Source organism: Chlorella variabilis (assembly GCF_000147415.1).
Source record: "Chlorella variabilis unplaced genomic scaffold CHLNCscaffold_11, whole genome shotgun sequence".
Lineage (NCBI taxonomy): Eukaryota > Viridiplantae > Chlorophyta > Trebouxiophyceae > Chlorellales > Chlorellaceae > Chlorella > Chlorella variabilis.
This window is the reverse complement of record NW_005435077.1, coordinates 674,602-692,516: the sequence shown is the minus strand read 5'-3', so window position 1 is coordinate 692,516 and position 17,915 is coordinate 674,602. Positions and strand designations below refer to the sequence as shown.

Below are 17,915 nucleotides of genomic sequence, written 5' to 3'. Positions count from 1 at the left end.
TGCCAGCTGCCGCTCCTGTCCAAGTGAGCAGCTGGCTGGGACCTTTGGGCACCCCTTGCTATCGTGGCGAACAGCTGCTGCTGTTCTTTCCCTTTTCCCTTGCTTGCCGGCCCGGTGCGCGTCTGCTGCCTGAGCGCCTCCCTGAGATGGGCCGCTGTGGCCCTGTCGGCACCTTTCCAGAAACCCTCGATTTCATCTGATCTTCATCTGATTGTCTCCCAGTAGAGCCCCAGATGGGTGCCCCTTCCTGAGCATCGCTCAGTTCCGTGTCTGCCCCTTGTGAGCCGCCGGCTGCCGCATGCGCGGCACTGGCATCAGCCTCTGCCCCTCCCCCTTTCATTGATCGTCACTCATACTTTGCCGATTCATGTGTATGCGGCGCGCGCGCGCGCCCCTTTTTCTGCCCTCTGCGGTGCGTCGCGCCTGAGCTCGGCGCACGCTCATCACTGTCTGATGCCCTCGGCTGTTTCAGCCCCCTTGCCCGTGCCAACTCGGGTGCGCTCCGTGTCGCAATCAGCACTGCAAAGCTCTGTAGCATATGTGCGGGTGTAACATGAAGAGAATGCAGGCAGGTGTGTTGCTGGCCATCAGACGAAAACGATTAAAAAAGAATCAAATGCAGCAGCTGCTGCCACCAGCCAGTCTCCTCTTACGGCGCCATTGGCAGGGACTGGCTGCGTGACAGCGGCACCAGCATTGCGTGGAGCTCTGCAACCACAGCGGACGCAGCCGGCCTGCACGCAACACACGGACAGGAGACAAGTGCGCTGAGCTTTGCAACAGGAGCCATTTGCGGCCTTCTGGCGCAGCGCAGGCAGGCAGGCAGGCACATGCGCATGTATGCTCGGGCATGCCCCCACGGAAGCCGGCCGCGGCCCGCGGCCTTCGTGCCAGCCCGGCGCTGCGCTGCCCACCTGTCGGCGGCGTCGTGGGCCCAGCACCGCTGCATCAGGCTCGCCAGCGGCGGGGGGCAGGACGGCGGTATGGGCGGGCGGTACCGCTTCTGCGTCACCAGGAAGATGATCTGCATCGCGTTCCTGCCGGGGTGCGCCTGCTGCCCCACTTCCAGCTCCCACATCACCATGCCCAGCGCAAAGATGTCAGTGGCGCGGTCCAGCCGCCCCTCGCACACCAGCTCGGGGGCCGCAAAGGAGGGCGTGCCAAAGCTCTGCGGCGCGGGAAGGCGGGGCCGCGCGGGGCGCATTTGGCGGCAGCCCGACAACGACAGCGTAGGGCCACAAGGCAGCCCACAGGCGGCGCCCCCTGCACCCAGCTGGATAATGGTATGGACCAGGCCCCACGCAGCAGGCAGCCGCTGCCGCAGGTTGAGCCAGGCATGGAACCTGAAGCCTGCCTCCTGCCATGTGGACCATGTGGTGCATGCCCCGCAGCCGGCTGCTCACCCCCGTGTCCACGTGCGTCTGCTCGTGCCCCAGCATGCGGCTCAGCCCAAAATCCGCCAGCTTGCACACAAAGCCGCGGCGGTCGTTGCGCACGGAGCGCAGCAGCACGTTGCCGGGCTTGAGGTCGACGTGCACCTGCGGGCGCGGGGGGCGGCGCGTGGTGGTGGTGGTGGGGAGGGGTATGTTTGCGGCGGTGTGGGTGTGCGGGCGTGGAGCGGGCAGCACAGGGCAGCGCAACAGCGCCATTGAGCGAGTGAGCGCGGCGTGGTGGGCAGCAGGCCAGGCGGCTGTGATCAGTGAGGAGCAGGCGGAGCAGCCACCCGCTCCCTCCCCTTGGCCCTGCCGCCGCCGCCGCCGCCGCTGCCGCCAGCCATCTGCCGCCCGCTGCGCTTCACACATACCCCCAGCCACCGCCGCCCGCCCCTCACCATGCCGCAGCTGTGCAGGTAGTCCAGCCCCTGGGCGATGTCCAGCAGGCACTGCAGCACCCAGACGTGGCGCAGCTGCGGGTCGGCGGGCATCCGCCCCCTGCTGCCAATCAGGTCGGCCAGGCTGCCGCGGTCGCAGAGCTCGGTGACCAGCCAGGTCTCGTGGGGGCCCGGCTGCAGCTCGTCCCCGGGGGACACCACCTGGGGGACGAAGAAAAACGAAGAGAAACTGAAGAGAAGGATGGTTGGGTGACAGCGGCGGCAGCACAGCGTAAGGTTGTTGTGCAAAGTGTAAGCCTCCTGTGCATGCCGCGAAGCAAGCGAGGCCGTGCGCAGTTGGGATGCTCACGGCAGCAGCCACACGCCAGCCAGCCAGCCAGCCAGCCAGCCAGCCAGCCAGCCAGCCAGCCTCACCTCTGCCAGCACTGAGCAGCCCCCGTGGCTGGAGTCGGCATCCAAGCTGCTGCGCAGCGTGGGCACCAGCGTGGGCTGCCCCGTGCTGCCGCCGCCGACGCTGCTGCCCTGGCTTCGCCGCGTCAGCTGCGAGGTCGCGCTCGACGGCGGCCCGGCCTGCCCAGCCTGCGCGGCCCGGCTGGCGCCGCGTAGCCGCGCCGCGGCAGACTGATCTGCCAGGTCGGCGGCCGGCTGCTGCTCTGGCGCCTGGCGCGGGGCTGGATGTGCCTCGCTGACCAGCCGCACCACCGACACCTTGTGGGTGGTCAACACGTTGGGGTGGCTCACGCTCATGCTGCAGGGCAGGCGAGGCAGCAGGCAGCGGCAGGTCGGCACCGGTCGAGAGCGCAGCAGCCGAGGGCAGGCCGCATGAGCTGCCAGCAACCACCAGCCAAGGACACACGCAGGCCGGCTGATTGATTCGCAGTCGGGCGGGCCGAGAGCGACGCGGGCTACACTCCGGCTGCAAACACCGGCAGCGAGGCACACAGGCAAGCAGCCAGCCAGGCAGGCAGGCAGACAGGAAGGCAAGCAGGTGCACAGGTGGTGAGCGCCCCCACCTGAGCAGCGGCTCCCGCGCCAGGTCCTGCACCTGCCCCTCCAGGATGTGATGCTCGATGATCTTGACAGCCACAGGCGCGCCCCGCCACCACCCTGCACAGGCACGCCACCACGCACCGCCAGCCCGCCAGCCGCCTGTGAGCAATGCAGCGCTGCTCTGAGGCGCAGGCGGCAGGCGGCAGGCGGCAGGCGCACCCTTGTACACGCGGCCAAAGCTGCCCTTCCCCAGCAGATCGCCCAGCTGCACATCCTCTATGGCGCCCACCCTGCAGGCAGGCAGGCAGGCAGGCAGGCAGGCAGGCAGGCAGGCAGGCACAGGTATTCATTCACATGGAGAGATCGCTGGTGGTGAGCAGCCGACGGATGCATGGGAAGGGGGGGGCAGCATGCAGGCCTGGGCCCTGGCGGCCGCGCCTGCCTTAGCGCCTGCCACCACCACCCACCCGACGCAAGCGCATGCCCGTCACCTGAACTGGCGGAGGTGCACGTCTGCGCTGGTTCGCCGCGCGGCTGAGGGCGCGTCGCTGGCGAGCGAGGCGGGGGGGCCAGTGGGGTCGCTGCGCGGGTCGCTGCTGTGGCCCGAGGCCTGCTGCGGCTCCTCAGAGGCGGTCACCACGATGTCAGACAGGCGGCTGCTGGACAGGCGGCTGCCCTTGGTGAGCTGCTTGTCCCCTGTGGCCTCCGCCTCCGGCGCAGCCGCCGGCGCCGCCGCGAGCGTCTCCGTGCCCAGCCGCCGCTGCCGCCGCCGCCAGTACCCCCCCAGTGCGGCGCCGCCCAGCACCGCCACGCCGGCCACGCTGCCCACCACGGCCCACACCCACGCCTGGGTGCCCGAGCCGCTGCTGCTGGCGGCCTCGCTCGAGGAAGGTGCGGGTGATGTGGCGGCAGGCTCGGCCAGGGAGTCGAAGCAGGTCAGCGTGACGTTGGAGATGTCGAAGAGCGCGGAGCCCACTGCAGGCAGCAGCAGGTACATGGAACCATCAGGAGCGCAGCGCGGCGGGTGGCCATGCAGCAGATTGCTGGGCAGCTGGGGAGCGGCTGCGGCCGCGCCAGCCATCCACCAGCAGGCGCGGGCTGCCTCGCAGCAAGGAGGTGCACCAAGCGCACTACACAAGCGCACCTTGCTGCTTGGCCAGGGTGTCGACGATGGGGATGGGGGAGCCGGGGATGTGGGTGAAGTGGCTGCTCATGCCGCCCAAGTACACAGCGCTGTCGTTGTTGCCCAGAATCTTGGCCAGCCGGCTGATCTCGCCCTGCAGCAGCGGCGGCCACGTGGCAGTCGCATGCGCAGCGGCAGGGGCGGCGGCGGCGTCCTGCAATGCGACCTGCCATGCCGCGCATGCACCACGCTGCCCGGGGCAGCCAAGGTGCGGCCCTGGCAGCGCTGCGCATGCTGCGCACCTCCACCAGCTGGGGGCTGCAGCCCGCCACATCGTGGAAAACGACCGAGTTGTTCACCACAATCTGCGGGAGCAGCAGCGGGGGGGCAGGTAAGTGCAGCGGCCCAGTTCGCTGGCAACAAGGTGCCACCCTGCCTGCTGGTGGGCCGTGCGTCCGGCTCATGCATCCAGCTGGGGAGCAAGGCTGGCTGCGCACGCACCCGGTAGCCCGGGTCGCCGGTGATGGATGGCCACAGGAAGGAGCCCTTGGATTCGATGTTCAGCGATGCCAGGCCGCCGCTGTAAGACGCAGGGTCTGCGGCCAGCAATGGTAAAGCAGCGGGCCACGGGGTGAGTAGCGGGCAAGCTTGGATGGGTGAAGGGGTGGCATGGCAGTGCGGCTGTGGCAGTGGTGTGGCGCTGCCTGGCGCGATCTGCCGGCATGCCGCACTTGCTGACACGATGCCATCCAAGACTAGCGTGCTGCCTGGCTCCAGGTCCAGCACGTTGATAGCCGCTCCCCAGTCCAGCACCGGCACCGTGCCAGGGTTGCCTGTGGGGGATTGGAAGGGGGCAGGGAAGGAGCAGGGACATGAGCGGCACTCATGTGCCCCTAACCTGATGCCAGCATCCCCATGTACAAACGGGCAGCAACCACGGAACGCACCGCCGCGGATCAGCACGGTGGCGTTCTCTGCGATCTGTATTGGCAACTGGAACTGCTGCAAGGCATCTGGGGTCAGCGACACGTCTCCTGCAAGGGGGGGGGGGGGGGGGGCCGGCAGGGGCACTGCGTGAGCTGGCAATCACGGCGCGCAGAGGGTGTGGTGTGCGCAGACGGCAGGGCTGGGGTACAAAATTCCCTGCACCTGCCAGGGTGATGTTACTAATCCCTTGTTCTAAGGCCTGCAGCAGCTCCTGCGCCGTGGCCACGGTGGCAGAGCCTGGGGCCAGCACGGCCGGCGGGGGTGGCGCCGCCATCACAGCGGCGGGCCAGGCAACCAGCGCCAGCAGGCACGCCGCAAGGGCGGCCCTCCACATAGCGCGCTGCAAGGCCTGAGCAGTTCCAAAGCGGAGGTTGGAACGAAGGGTAGCCGCCCACACAAGTGGCGGGTCTCGGCGGCGGCCTTAAGCGCCTGCAAGCTGCTGCCCTACTTGCAAGGGGTTTCCAGAATGCATGCGCGACTTAATGAAGACGCGCAGCCCTCTGCGTTGCGCCTCTAGCTGGTTGCAAGCGCGCCCAGTGTCGGCGAAGCCATGTTCCTGAAAGATAATGCCCTTAAAGACCTCCGACTCCCAGCCTCGACTTGATCAACAGGCTGCAGGGGAACAACAGGCCGCAACCAATTTGGGTCTCACCCGGTGGTACGAGACACGGTTTTCCAGCCTCAGACCCTCGGAAACCAGCGCCAAGGAGGTCAGACTTCATGCGCAGGCGTGGGTCATGTGGGGCGAGTCAGAGCCCGCCTCCTGAGACTGCACCGGTGGGGCCCTTGCTCCGCCGGGGAGCCCTGCGGCACAAGGCTGCGGCGGCGACAGCGCAGGTCAGCATGCAGTGGCGCTGCTTGCACCCGGTGTCTGCCTGGAACCAATGCATTGATGCAGCGGCACCTCTGGGAATTGTGCGGCGCGTGAGCCCGCTCGCCTGCTCCCGCCCGCCACCTGGGCGCCAGCGCTACTCCATTGCACACAGCGCGTGCGGCCGCTCCCCACGCATTTGGCCACCGTGTGTAGGCATCACGCAACATGCAAGAAGGCCAGGGGGATGGAACGGCTCCCGCCGAGCTGCCAGGGCACGACTGAGCCTGGAGAGCAGCTAGGTAGGCCAGCCTGGCTCACGGGCATCAGGCAGCGTGATTGTGTGCGTCTGCGTCGCTGCGGAGCTGTGCCCGGCTGGCGACGTCAAGTTTGCAATTCGAGGGGCGGCTTCGCTTTGCTGTGCAGGCTGCTATGACGCAGCCTTCGCAAGGCCTCCGGGATCTGTTCTATCGCCACTCGGAGCAGCAGCCTGGCGGTGGCGGCGGCGGCGGCGGCAGCGGTGGTGGCAGCTCGAGACAGCCGCTGTGTGTGCTGCCGCAAGACGCAGCCCAGGATCGTCACCCCTTGGGCCTGGCCCGGCAATGCAGGGACGCCTCGCAGGCAGCAACCCGGCCGGCTGCCGCATCATGGCCAAGCGCAGCAAGCCGGCGACAGCCAAGAGCCGAGCAGCGCCAGCGTGAGCGGCCGGTCGGTCCATCATCGCTTGTGGCCCCGCCGCTCGGCCAGCACGGCAGCCAGCCACTCAGTCAGCGCCCACTGCAGCAGCAGCACCCAAATGCAGTGCAGCAGACGCAGCCGCCTGCTGCGCCGCCCTGGTACCAGCAGCACCCACAGCCGGCTGCCGGAGTGTTTTGCCAGCACCCGCCGCCGCCGCAGCAGCAGCAGAAGCAGCAAAGATATCAGCAGCAACACAATGCTGAGCCGCGCAAGCTGCAGCACCCTGGTCCCCCTGCATTTCACCAGCCGGTGCCACCGCAGCCCGTGGAGCAGGTTGTCGCGGGCGTGGTGGCGGCAGCAGCGGCCGGCGCTGCTGCCTCGGGAGCGGGAGGCCCATGGCAGCAGCATGCCGCTCAGCAGCAGCAACAGCAGCACGAGCAGCAGCATGCTCCTGGTCAGCTTCCCACCCCCACAGGGCGGCAGCTCAAGCAGCAGCTCCTGGAGCCGCCACGGTCTTCGCAGCAGCAGCCTGACTGGCTGCGGGCCCACCAGCCGCAGCAGCCACCCGCACAGGCCATGGACTGGGAGCCACAGCAGCTGCCGCCAGGGCCAGCCCCAAGCCATCACCAGCTGCCTGCCCACCAGCCCAACCAGGCGCAGCAGAACGGCCCGCCGCTGTTCTCACACCACCACCCTCCCGCAGCGGGTCCCGCGGTGCCGCCGGCTGTGGGCCAGGCGTGGGCGCGCCCCAAGCAGCCGCTGCGCCTGAAGCTGGAGGAGTGGGCCCTGCCGCCTGGCGTGGTGCAGGTGAGCGCTCGCTCACGCCAACAAGCGCACCGCCCGGCGCCTCCCTCATCCTCGAATTGATTGCCTCCCCAAGCAGCGCTGAGCCCGACAGTGTTTTTCTGCCGGGCGCCCACCCCTTGTTGAGCGCAGGCGTTTGAGGCCCGGGGCGTGCGCAGCATGTACCCTTGGCAGGCGGCGGCGCTGGAGTGCGGCGAGGCCTACAACAATCTGGTGCGGGGACGGGGGCAGGGGCAGGGCCAGCCAGGGCCTCCTTCTGGGGCAGGCAGGCAGTCCTGTCTACTGAGCTCCGCCACCCCTGCGCCCTCCATGGGAGCATTCAATGTGTCGCATTTTGTGCTTGTGTCACCGCAAGCGCCCTGCCTTCCGTTGCACGCCCCACAGGTGTACTGCGCGCCCACCAGCGGCGGCAAGAGCCTGGTGGCGGAGGTGCTGATGGTGCGCCGCCTGCTGGCCAGCGTGCGGCACATCCCGCAGCCCCGCCGCAGCAAGCCGGTGAGCGCAGCGCGGGCCTAGCCTCTGGGGCAGCGGCGGCAGCTCCTACATGTGCTCGCTCGGTGTGGGCGTCGGCGGCCCGGGCGGCACCTGCCCACCCGTATTGCTTCCTGCATGTGCAGAAGTATGGGCGTGCGCTGGTGGTGCTGCCCTACGTGTCCATCGTGTGTGAGAAGAGCGAGCACCTGCAGGCGGTGCTGCGCCCCATGCACGCCGCCGTCAAGGGCTTCTACGGCGGCGAGGAGGGTCAGGCGTTGGGGCCCAGGTGAGGGTTGAGCACAGTGAGCAAGCAGTCACTATGGGGCTTGGGGCCTGGCCCTGTAGGGCTCACAACCACGCCATGCCCTGCATTGATGTATGGACGGAGGGGTGAGCTATGCGCAGGCGAGAGGCGTGTGTTGGGCCTGTGTGCCGCCGCCGTGTGTGCAGGGGCGAGACGGTGGCTGTGTGCACCATCGAAAAGGCAAATGTGGCCATCAACAAGCTGGCGCAGGAGGGGCGCCTGGGTGAGCGGGGCCTGAACTCAGCAGGGCCTTCAACCTGGGGTGGCAGGGTCCATGCAGGTCCATGGAGGGTCCATGCAAGACAACGGAAAGCCCCCTTTGTGTGCCGGCAGGCCTGGCTTCCTGCCTCGCCTCCCTGTCGGCAGCCTCTCGCCGCTCCAGTCGCTGCCCTGCTATCGCCTGCCACCCCGCAGGCGAGCTGTGCTGCGTGGTGGTGGATGAGCTGCACATGGTGTCCGATGGGGACCGGGGCGTCGGGCTGGAGATGAGCCTGAGCAAGCTGCTGTTCTCGCCGCACTCACGCCACGTCCAGATCATCGGCATGAGCGCCACCAGTGAGCGCCCTGCTGGCAGCCGCCGTGTCAGGCAACCGAAAGCACGTTAACTGCATCGTGTGCCGGCTGAATGCTTCCCAAAAGGAGGACCACCGCGAGAGGCGCAACGGCTGTGGCCGCCCTTGCCAGCCAGCCCTGCGCTTGGCTCTCTTGTCGAGCAATACTGCTTCATGCTGAGGTGTGCTGTGCTGCGCCCTGCCTGCTCCCTCTCCGCTTCCCCTCTCCAGTGGGCGGCCTGGAGTCGCTGCGCGCCTGGCTGCGCGCCGAGCTCTTCCTCACCAACTTCCGCCCCGTGCCGCTAACCGAGCACGCCGTGTTCCGGGGCAAGGTGTACCAGAAGGTCGCGCCGCAGGCAAGCAGGAGACGGCCTGCCGGGGGTTGGGCCAGGCAACGGCAGGCAGGAGAACCCGGGTCAGGCTGGCAGAGGCCGGGCCACGTGGCACAGCTTTTCCAGGTGGAGAGCTGGGGTGCCTCCTGGCCTTCCACAGCCTGCTGTGCTGCGGCGCAGGAGCTGGAGGCACTGGAGGAGGGCCACCCGCCGCTGCAGGAGCTGCGGGAGGTGGCCCCCTCGGACAGCAGGCGCGACGCCGACCGGTTGGTGCCGTTGGTGGCGGAGGCCACGGCAGAGGGCCACTCGGTGCTGGTGTTCTGCAGCTCGCGCAGGCAGTGCGAGTCGGCGGCGGCGCTGATCGCCGACCTGCTGCCCCAGGTGGGCGTGGTGCATGGAGGCGGGGACGCGCGCCTGCTGCACTTCCCGGCAAGCAGCGTGCGGCTCGCCGCTGCTTCCCGTCCCGCCGGCTGCCCCAGATCCACCCTCCTCATCGCCGCCTTTCCTGCCTCCTGCCGCTGCCACCACCGCAGGTTGCGCCGCCGCCGGCGGAGCGGCAGGCGGAGCTGGGGGAGCAGCGGGCGGGGATCGTGGCAGACATCAAGATTGCCATGGGCGGCGCCATGGGGGCGGAGCTAGAGAAGTGCATGTTGCGAGGTGGGGCTGGCCGATCGCTTGCATGTCATCCCTCTGGTGGCTCGCAGCAGGCGATGGCGTGGCGTGCTGCACTGCCCTTTGCCTCTTCCTCGCCAGCACCTCTTGAGGGCTGCTCCCTCCCCTGCTGCCGCTGTTCCTGGGTGGCCGGCCCTGCAGGCATCGCCTGGCACCACGCGGGCCTAACTTCAGAGGAGCGGGCGGGCGTGGAGCGGGCCTACCGGTGCAGCGCCGTGTCTGTCATTACTGCCACATCCACGCTGGCGGCGGGCGTCAACCTGCCGGCGCGCCGCGTCATCCTGCGCAGCCTGCACCAGGCCAGTCTGGTGTTGTGTGTGTGCCTGGGGATGACGCGGGAGGCGGGCTCTGATGCCTGGTCCTGTGTGTGCGCCTCTTTGCCAGTTGTGACAGGCCCCCTTCTGGCAGCCCAAGTCTGGTGCACCGCTACCGTGCCACCTGCTGTGACCTGACCTGTGCCACCCTCCTTGCCTGCCTGCAGGGCATTGGCCCTGTGTCCCGCTCGCAGTACCTGCAGATGGTGGGGCGGGCCGGGCGGGCCGGGCACTCGGCGGTGGGCGAGTCCTTCCTGATTGGCAAGGGTGAGAGGCTGGGGCTGGCCTACCCATGTTTGCTTATGTTTCTGTCGTGCGGACTGTGGATGGCCACACCTGGATCCCATGCCTGCCCTGCTGGCTGTCGCCCACCCGTGCAGGCGCCGCCAACAGCCAGGAGTGGCACCAGGTCTGCGCCCTGCTCACCGCCCCCGTCCCCAGCCTCCAGAGCCGGGTGTTGTCAGCGGAGGCCGCCAGCACCATCAGTGAGCTAGCCTGCTGGCAGGGCAGCAGCTGCATTTGCCTCTACTCGATGGTTACACACGTTGCTCTTCCACTGCTGCTGCTTATTAGAGTGTTGCCGTGCTGCATGACCTACCCACCGGCCTGCAGCGTCCAAGGGCGCCGCCGCTTTGGGCGACAAGGACACGCAGCACCTGCAGCAGCTGCTGCTGGAGGGCATTGCCAACGGTACCGTGCGGGACGGCGGCGACGTGGGCCGCCTGGTCTGCAGCACATTTGCAGCTTGCCAGCAGGTAAATGGCCCGCCATGGAGGCTGCAGGCGGCAGGCCGGCTGCGGCGGCCGGTCACCCGAAGTGCTGCGCCTGATGCGCCTGCAGGGACTGGCTGTGATGCGGCCCGCTTCCAAGGTCGCCCTGCGAGCGCTCCTGGACGGCAAGCGCCTGGTTCAGTTCATCCCGGGGCAGGCAAGGCAGTTTTCCTTTGCCAGCTGCCACAAATGCAAACCAGGCTTCATCCCTTGTCCGATCGCAGACATTGGGCTCTTCAGCCCAACACATGCCCTCACCCAACGAGCGGCATGCCTCTCGCAGGAGGGGCAGCACCTGGAGCTTACGCACAAGGGGCGGGCGGTGTACGACAGCGCGCTGCCGCTGGACGACGCCATGCAGCTGTACGAGAGCTGTACCGCAGCCGACAACGGTGAGGGCGGCAGCGGGAGGGCCGGGAACCGTATACTGTACGGCTACCTATTAGCCTGTGTAGATCTAGATCCCCTGTCGAACTGCGTGCTTACCAGTGGCCAACATGCATCCGCTCTTGTCCCCGGCCCGGCCCCTCCCTCCACCCAACCCTGTCCAGGCTTCATGCTGGATCGCCCTCTGGTGCTGGTCTACCACTGCCTGCTGGGCCACCCCTTCCAGATCATCAGCTGGGCGGAGTGGGGGCGCCTGCTGCAGGGCCTGGACAAGCACGAGCAGTGAGGGGCCCTTGTGCTGCACCCCCTGCGACTGTCCCCCAGCTTTGCATTCACCGGTTGGCCTGCTGACGTGCGCAGTCTCAACCCTGCCGCCCCTGCCTTGCGACCTGCAGGCAGATTGCAGAGTCGGTCGGCGTGCTGCCCATGCACGCCCACGCCGCGCAAAGCGGGCGCGCCCCGAGCGCTGAAGTGCACGTAAGCACCCGCTGCAACAGCCCACCACAGCCCCGCACGCCCTTGAGATGCTGCCGGCATGCCCTGAGGAACCTGCAACCGTATTGCACCGCCATGCTGCAGGCGCGCCACGCCCGCATGGCGGCTGCCCTGGCACTCAGCGAGCTGACCCAAGAGAAGGACATCCATGCGGTGGTGCTGAAGTGGGGACGGGAGGGCTTTGTGTCCCGAGGTACGGTTGCTGGCGCTGTGCCTGGGCGCGCTGTTTGCATGCTGCGGTGCCTCTTGATCTTCTTGCCAGGTGGCACGGCCAGATCCAGGTGGCACGCATGGCATCCGCGTTGCAGGCCTGTCGCGCGGCCAGATCCAGAAGCTGCAGCAGGATGCGGGCAAGTGGATGGGCATGGCGGCGCTGCTGTGCGAGAGCGCGGGGTGGTGGCCGCTGGCCACCCTCTACTCCAACCTCTCGCAGGTGGGCGGCTGGGCTGGGATGCGGACGGCGGCGCCTGACACCTTGCCAGCCAAGTACACAGCGCAGCTGGAGGCACCTTGCGTCTCCTTCCGCATGCCAGCCTTCGGCGCACCGCACCTGACAGCACCTTTCCTCCCTTGCCCCTGCCCGCCCGTCCCCTGCCAGATGGCGGCGGCGGGCGTGCGCCAGGACCTGCTGCCGCTCATGCGCATCCCAGACATGGATGCAGCCAAGGCCAGGGCGCTGTTCAAGGCGGGCCTGCGGGATGCGCAGGTGAGGCTCGCAGCGGCCTGCGATGCAGGCCTGTGTAGGCTCCAGGTGTTGCTCACCTCAGAGCCTCACAATGGCCTGCTCATTTTGATGCCGGTTTCAAGGCATGCAGTCATCCGTGCTGTGCTGCAAGCAGGTTGCCAATCGGTACATGCCTCTGGCCTGTCCCTGCAGATGCTGGCCACAGCGGATGAGCAGGCAGTGGCCAGGGCGCTGGCACCCGCCATCGCGCAGCAGATGCGCAGCCGCTCCTCTGGCGGCAAGCAGCAGCAGCAGCAGCGCGGCTCGGGGGCGGCCGCGCTGGCGGCGACGGCCGGCTATGCTGCGGCCGGCATGGCGGCGCGGGCCGCTGGAACTGTGGTGCAGTGCGCCAGGGACCACCTGCGGCAGCAGATGCAGGACCTGGCGGCGCTGGCGGCCGACATTCAGGAGGATGAGGTGGCGGCGGCCGCGGCAGGCACGTCAGCAATGCAACAGTCCGGCCAGCAGCACTTGGAGCTGCCTGCCCTCCATGCAGCCGCAGCAGCTGCTGGGCAGACAGGTCCCCAGCAGCAGGCAAGGCAGCCTGCGGCGATTGCCGCCGGCCAGGATGAGCTATCGCCTGATGAGCTGGCACACATCAGGCGCCAGGTGGCGCAGGTTGCGGGGCCCGGGGGCGCGCTGCCGGGCTCTCCCGACGAGCGGCAGGCGGCAGAGGTCAGCATCGCTCCTGCCGCGAAGCGGGTGTGGACGCAAGGGGTCGTCAGGTGGGGACCGGCTGGGGTGGGGAGCTGCTGGAAGGCTGGCACAACTCCAGGCTTTATTAGCTGCCTGAGCATGATGGGCGCGCGGGATGTGCTGCTGCCGCTGCGTCATTGTGCAGATGTGCTGACATCACGCCGAGATTGCTGCTGCTGCTGCCGCTGCTTGTGTGCAGGGTGACGGAGCTGCGGCCGCGCTCGCCGGCGGCCCAGCTGGCCGATTTCTTTGCCAGCTGGGCAGCTCAGCCCCACTGCTCTCTGGCCCTCCACACCCTGACAGACGAGGAGCTGGCGGCGGCGGCGGCGGCAGCAGCGGCAGGCGGTGCCGGCGGCAAGCAGCGGCCGGAGAGCGCCGGCGCCGGGGCAGGGCGGCTGCAGGGCCTGGCGGTGTGCTGGGACACACAGCACACTTTCTATTTGGAGCTCACAGGCAAGCTTGCAGGCTTGGTACCCTGCCATGGAGCTACAGTGCAGGGCCCCTCTGTATTCCTCCCAGTGGAGCCTTACACAGCCCTGCACCGCCGCTCCTGCCTTCGCTGCAGCCGTGCACTGCGCCCGCGAGCTGCGCCTAGAAGAGGGCGGCGGCGGCGGCGGTGGCGGCGGCGGTGCTGCCGCAACTGTGCTGGATGCTGTGCGTGATGTGCTGGCGCGGCGCTCTTGCAGGCTGGTCTGCTACGGCGCTCTGGAGGCGCTGCCAGAGCTGCTGCGGCAGGGTAGGCTGGGCTTTGCCTGCCGGCCGGTGTGGGCTGTCTGTGAGACACTGCTACCTGGCATCCTGCTGTGGTTGGGCCGCACACACCAGTCTGTGTATGACAAGTGAGCTGATGGGGCCCTCGAGACACAGGTGTGCTGTGTGCTGCAAGCGGCGCCTCCTGTGTGCCACCCGTCACCTTGCGCCGCAGGCGTGGCGCTGGGCGGCCGGCTGGAGGACCTGCGCGTGGCGGCGGCGCTGCTGTGGCCCGACGCCGCCGCTGGCGAGCCTGAAAAGCTGGACCTGCGGCGCCTGCAGGCGGTGGCGGCCCCCGGCTTCAAGGTGCGGCTGGAAGGGTGGGCTGGGTGGGCTACTGGTCGGGCTGACCTCGCACCTGGCTTTCTGCCTCGGCTCACAAGCGGGGACCAACCGTGCTGCCCATCTTCTTCCACATCTTCCAGCCGCTTCACCTGTCGGCCGCTGTGTGTGTGTGACTGCTCGCCTCCCTGCCTCCCTGTCGTGCCTGCCCGCAGGCCCGCGTGCCCAACCTGTGCCGCGGCGGGGTGACCCGCACGTGCCGCGCCGCGGTGCTGGCGCTGGTGTGCATGGACGGCCTGAGGCAGCTGCTGGCGGCACGACGCATGCTGGAGGTACGTATTGTGGTGGAGGGTGGAGGGTGGAGCCATGCTAGCCTTGGCCGCCTGCTTGGCTGTAAGTAACATCTGTCATTGCCCCTCCTTGCCCCGACTCTTGCGCGGGGCCCTGCCTCTCTTGCCGCAGACCTTTCTCAACCTGGAGTGCCCCGCTGTCCAGGTGCTCCTGCACATCAACGCCTCGCAGGCGGCGCCCCGCCTGGCCGCCCCCGCCCTGCACGCCGCGCTGGAGGCGGCGCGGGGCAGCGCCGAGGGCGCGCAGGAGCAGCTGCGGCGCGTGTACTCCATGCCGCGCCTGGATCTGGGCAGCAACGACACCATGATGCAGCTGCTGGGTGAGGTCAGGGCGGGGCAGGAAAAAGGAAAAACAGGATCTCGAAGAACAGGGCTGTGCACGTGCTTAGAGATGGGTCGTTTGGAGCAGCGCCCCGCTCGGGGCGCCTGGCGGGCTGGTGTCGAGCCTGGCTTGTTGGATGCTGCTCGCCCGCAGGCTCGCTCAAGATGGCGCTGCCGGAGAGGAAGAGGGGTGTGTGCCCTGTGGTGACGCTGGATCACCTGCAGGACCTGCTGCGGCGCTGCCGCCCGCACCAGCAGCGGCAGCGGCAGGCGCTGGCCGCCATGGTGCAGCACAAGGCCCTGGCGCAGCACCTGCTGGAGCCGCTGCAAGCGCTGCTGGAGCTGGCGGCAGGCGTGGCGCCAAGGGCGGCGCCAGGCGCCGGCCAGCGGCCGGGAAGTGCGGGCGCAAGAGCTGCTGCCATTGCGGCGGCTGCGCAGCCGTGGCAGGGGCAGGGCCAAGCGGTGCGGCTTCGGCTGGAGACGTGCAGCGCCACGGGGCGGCTGTCCTATGGGCCACACCTGGACAGCCGGCTGGCGGCGCTGCTGGCGGCAGATTGGTGCCCCTTCCTGGCCTGCGGCTGCAACCTCAGCGTGCAGGCTGAGCTCGAGGGTGGCAGCCTCACAGAGGAAGCGGTGGCAGCTGCTTGCAGGAGCAGCGGCGGAGCGCTGCCCGTGGCCCTGTGTGTGCCACGGTGCCAGCTGTCGGCACGCTCGAGCAGCAGCTCTGCCGCCGCAGCAGCAGCAGCCGCAGCAGCGTCGGATCCATTCGGCGATGTGCCTCCAGAGGAGGTGGAGGAGCAGCAGCAGGTGTGGGTGGCCGGCCTGCTGACCGCCGTCGTGGGCAAGCGGCTGTGCACAGCTCTGGACTTTGGTGCGCAGCAGGAGCAGCCTCATGGGGCGGACGGCTCCAGCAGCAGCCAGAGGGCACGACTGGCCCGGGTGCGGGTGCCCATGCTGCCAGCTGAAGACAGCCGGCTCGACAGCGCCGCCGCCGGCGGCTCCTGGCCGGCGGCTCCCTCCACAGTAGAGCTTCAGTGGTCGTGCGACCAACTGTGGCGGCTGGCCGGGCCCTCTGCCGCCGTGCTTGTTGGCGGCTCCGGCACTGGTGGCATCGTCAGCGGCACAGGTGGCAGCGGGGGCTCAGGCGGGGGGCATCAGCAGCGGCGGCAGCAGTCAGGGGCAGCGGCAGCCTGCGAGGCAGCAGCAGCGCCGCCCCTGCCGGGTCCACAGGTCAGCTGGGGGCTCCACGGCTACTGCTCCGGGGCGGCGGTCTTTGCAGCGTCCAGGCACGGCGTGGCGGAGGCCGGGCATGCGGCAGAGAGCGGACGACGCCACAAAGCGCCTTCACTGCAGCAGCAGCAGGTATTACAGGAGCCCGCAGCTGCTGTTGCAGGCTTTGCTCCTCACAGCGGCGGCAGCCAGGGTGGGCTGCTTGTGCGTGTGGAGCTGCAGCACCTGGAGCTGGCGGTGTTGGCGCACCTGAGCGGCCAGCCCGAGCTGCAGGCAGCCTGCCGCAGCGGCGCCGGCGCCTACCAGCACACCAGCAACTGCTGGGCGGCGGCGGCCGGGCAGGTGGAGGTGCCGGGGGCGGGCAACGGTGGCGACGCGGGTGGCGCCCTGGGGCCGCCACCCTTGCTCATCACGGCGGGTGTGGCAACGGCGGTGGCGCGGTGCTTGGCGCACAGCTGGAGCAGCAAGAAGCTTGGGTGGCTGCTGCGCTGCCCTCGGCACGCGGCGGCTGCGGCCGTGGAAAGCTTCCTGGCCGCGTTCCCACGGCTCAAGGCATACCTTGCAGAGGCGGCAGCCGCCGCAGAGGCGGCCTGCTGCGCCGCCACGCTGGCTGGGCGGCAGCAGCAGTTTGGCGCGCTGAAGAGGCAGGAGGATGCCATGGTGAGTGGCCTGCCGCTGTGTGTGAGTGGGTTGTCCGTTGGGGCGCCCAGCTCCCAAATTGCGGTCGCCCCAGTATCCTGTTGCACTGCCGTCGACTGGCCGCCCGTGGTGCACCTCCTGCAGGGCCGCGGCAAGCTGCACAAGGCGATCCTGGTGCATGTGCTGGGCGGCTCGCTGGCGGATGTGATGAAGGCAGCGGTTGTCAGCACGCACGCAGCGCTGGCAGGCCTTGGCCCCAGCTGCGGTCCCCGCGGCGACAGCCCCGGCGCCCAGCAACCCCAGGGGCCCCAGGTGGCGCTGGTGCTAGGGCACAGCATTGTGCTTCACCTGCCCTCCGCCTTCCTGGCTGCCCACGGCGGCAGTCCTGGCGCGGCGTCCGCCGCCGTCGGCGCCGCCGTGCTGCCGGGCCTGCGGTCGCTGTATGTGGGGCGTGCAACGCTGTCGGTGCCCCTGGGCGCGCGCCTGATGGCTGGGCCCTCCCTGCACCTGTTTGACCAGCAGCCGACGCCGCCTGCTGCGCCTCGGTGAGCGCGAGTGCCGGGAACCCGTGCAGTGCGGGACACCGGCAACCACAGCAGATACAGCTTGTACCATACGGCACCTCACAGTTTTCGCTTGCGCCCTAATTCTTTGCCGTTTATATGTGAGCACACGCACTGACTCCACGCTCTGCCATTCGTCACTGGGATAGTTCTGCAAGGACGCTGCAAGTGCAAGCAAGAATGCGGCGCCACGGCCCGCCGCGGCCAGGCGGTGGCGCCATGTGGCCTGGAGTCTGTCATGCGTGCATGTATCGCGAGCATTCTCGCTGTAGGGGTGGCACATCCACCTCCCCTCTCGTTCATTACAGAGGCTGCTCCACACAGGCACCTGCGAGAGCACAGCTTTGATCGGCTGCCATTTCCCTCGTTCCCCGCTCCATCGCGGTGCCCGACGGCCAATTGGCAGCTGCTGGGTCCCGAGGATGGAGCCTCGATTGAACACGGACTACCCCCTGCAGCTGGGCGCCTCGCTGCTGGGCAAGCGCACGGCCCAGGGGGCTGCGGTGGAGGAGTACTGCACGCTGCGCTACGACTTTAAGCCCGCCAGCGCGGGAAGGGCGTCGCAGGGGCAGATGGAGGTGCAGGCGAGCAACCAGGTGTGCGGCGCGGGCGGCGGCGGTGGCGGGTGGCGGCAGCCTTGCAGGTCGCAGCAGGCTCTTGCTACTGCCGTTCACGCAGAGAGCAAGCCAGAACAAGCACCCTGATGCGGGCACCCACCTGCCGACCTCCATGCTGCTGCTGCCTCCTCGCAACCAGGACACGCCTAGCTCGCCTGCCGCCTATGCTGCTGCTGCCTCCTCGCAACCTGGGCACCCCTTGCGCGCCCCCCCCCCCCCA

General features: G+C 68.8%; 3 protein-coding genes across 3 annotated transcripts in view; 2 read left to right on the top strand and 1 right to left on the bottom strand.

Moving 5' to 3' along the window:
* Positions 1 to 649: 649 nt before the first annotated feature.
* Positions 650 to 5,265, bottom strand: CHLNCDRAFT_134359 (hypothetical protein; the record flags this gene model as incomplete). Its single annotated transcript, XM_005847228.1, has 14 exons — positions 650 to 734; positions 915 to 1,168; positions 1,404 to 1,538; positions 1,832 to 2,032; positions 2,246 to 2,579; positions 2,845 to 2,938; positions 3,041 to 3,111; positions 3,313 to 3,796; positions 3,966 to 4,098; positions 4,247 to 4,309; positions 4,446 to 4,540; positions 4,676 to 4,777; positions 4,892 to 4,978; positions 5,094 to 5,265. 14 exons carry the CDS (start codon positions 5,263 to 5,265, stop codon positions 650 to 652), a joined length of 2,310 nt encoding a protein of 769 aa, XP_005847290.1.
* A 909-nt stretch (positions 5,266 to 6,174) lies between these two features.
* Positions 6,175 to 17,064, top strand: CHLNCDRAFT_134358 (hypothetical protein; the record flags this gene model as incomplete). The annotated part of the gene is made up of 29 exons (XM_005847386.1): positions 6,175 to 6,262; positions 6,545 to 7,227; positions 7,357 to 7,437; positions 7,609 to 7,719; positions 7,842 to 7,984; positions 8,149 to 8,225; positions 8,417 to 8,557; positions 8,785 to 8,897; positions 9,066 to 9,266; positions 9,419 to 9,542; positions 9,699 to 9,865; positions 10,039 to 10,138; positions 10,252 to 10,356; positions 10,484 to 10,596; positions 10,712 to 10,777; positions 10,925 to 11,033; positions 11,193 to 11,310; positions 11,424 to 11,505; positions 11,608 to 11,716; positions 11,832 to 11,956; positions 12,122 to 12,229; positions 12,401 to 12,972; positions 13,143 to 13,353; positions 13,529 to 13,679; positions 13,869 to 13,999; positions 14,191 to 14,307; positions 14,438 to 14,645; positions 14,801 to 16,536; positions 16,660 to 17,064. 29 exons carry the CDS (start codon positions 6,175 to 6,177, stop codon positions 17,062 to 17,064), a joined length of 6,495 nt encoding a protein of 2,164 aa, XP_005847448.1.
* A 436-nt stretch (positions 17,065 to 17,500) lies between these two features.
* Positions 17,501 to 17,915, top strand: part of CHLNCDRAFT_134357 (expressed protein) — a gene marked incomplete at both ends in the record, with an annotated part of 1,471 nt that continues 1,056 nt past the window's right edge. The window contains one exon of the mRNA XM_005847385.1: positions 17,501 to 17,674. Within this exon, the coding sequence (XP_005847447.1) occupies positions 17,501 to 17,674 (174 nt within the window). The remainder of the gene's footprint in view (positions 17,675 to 17,915) is intronic.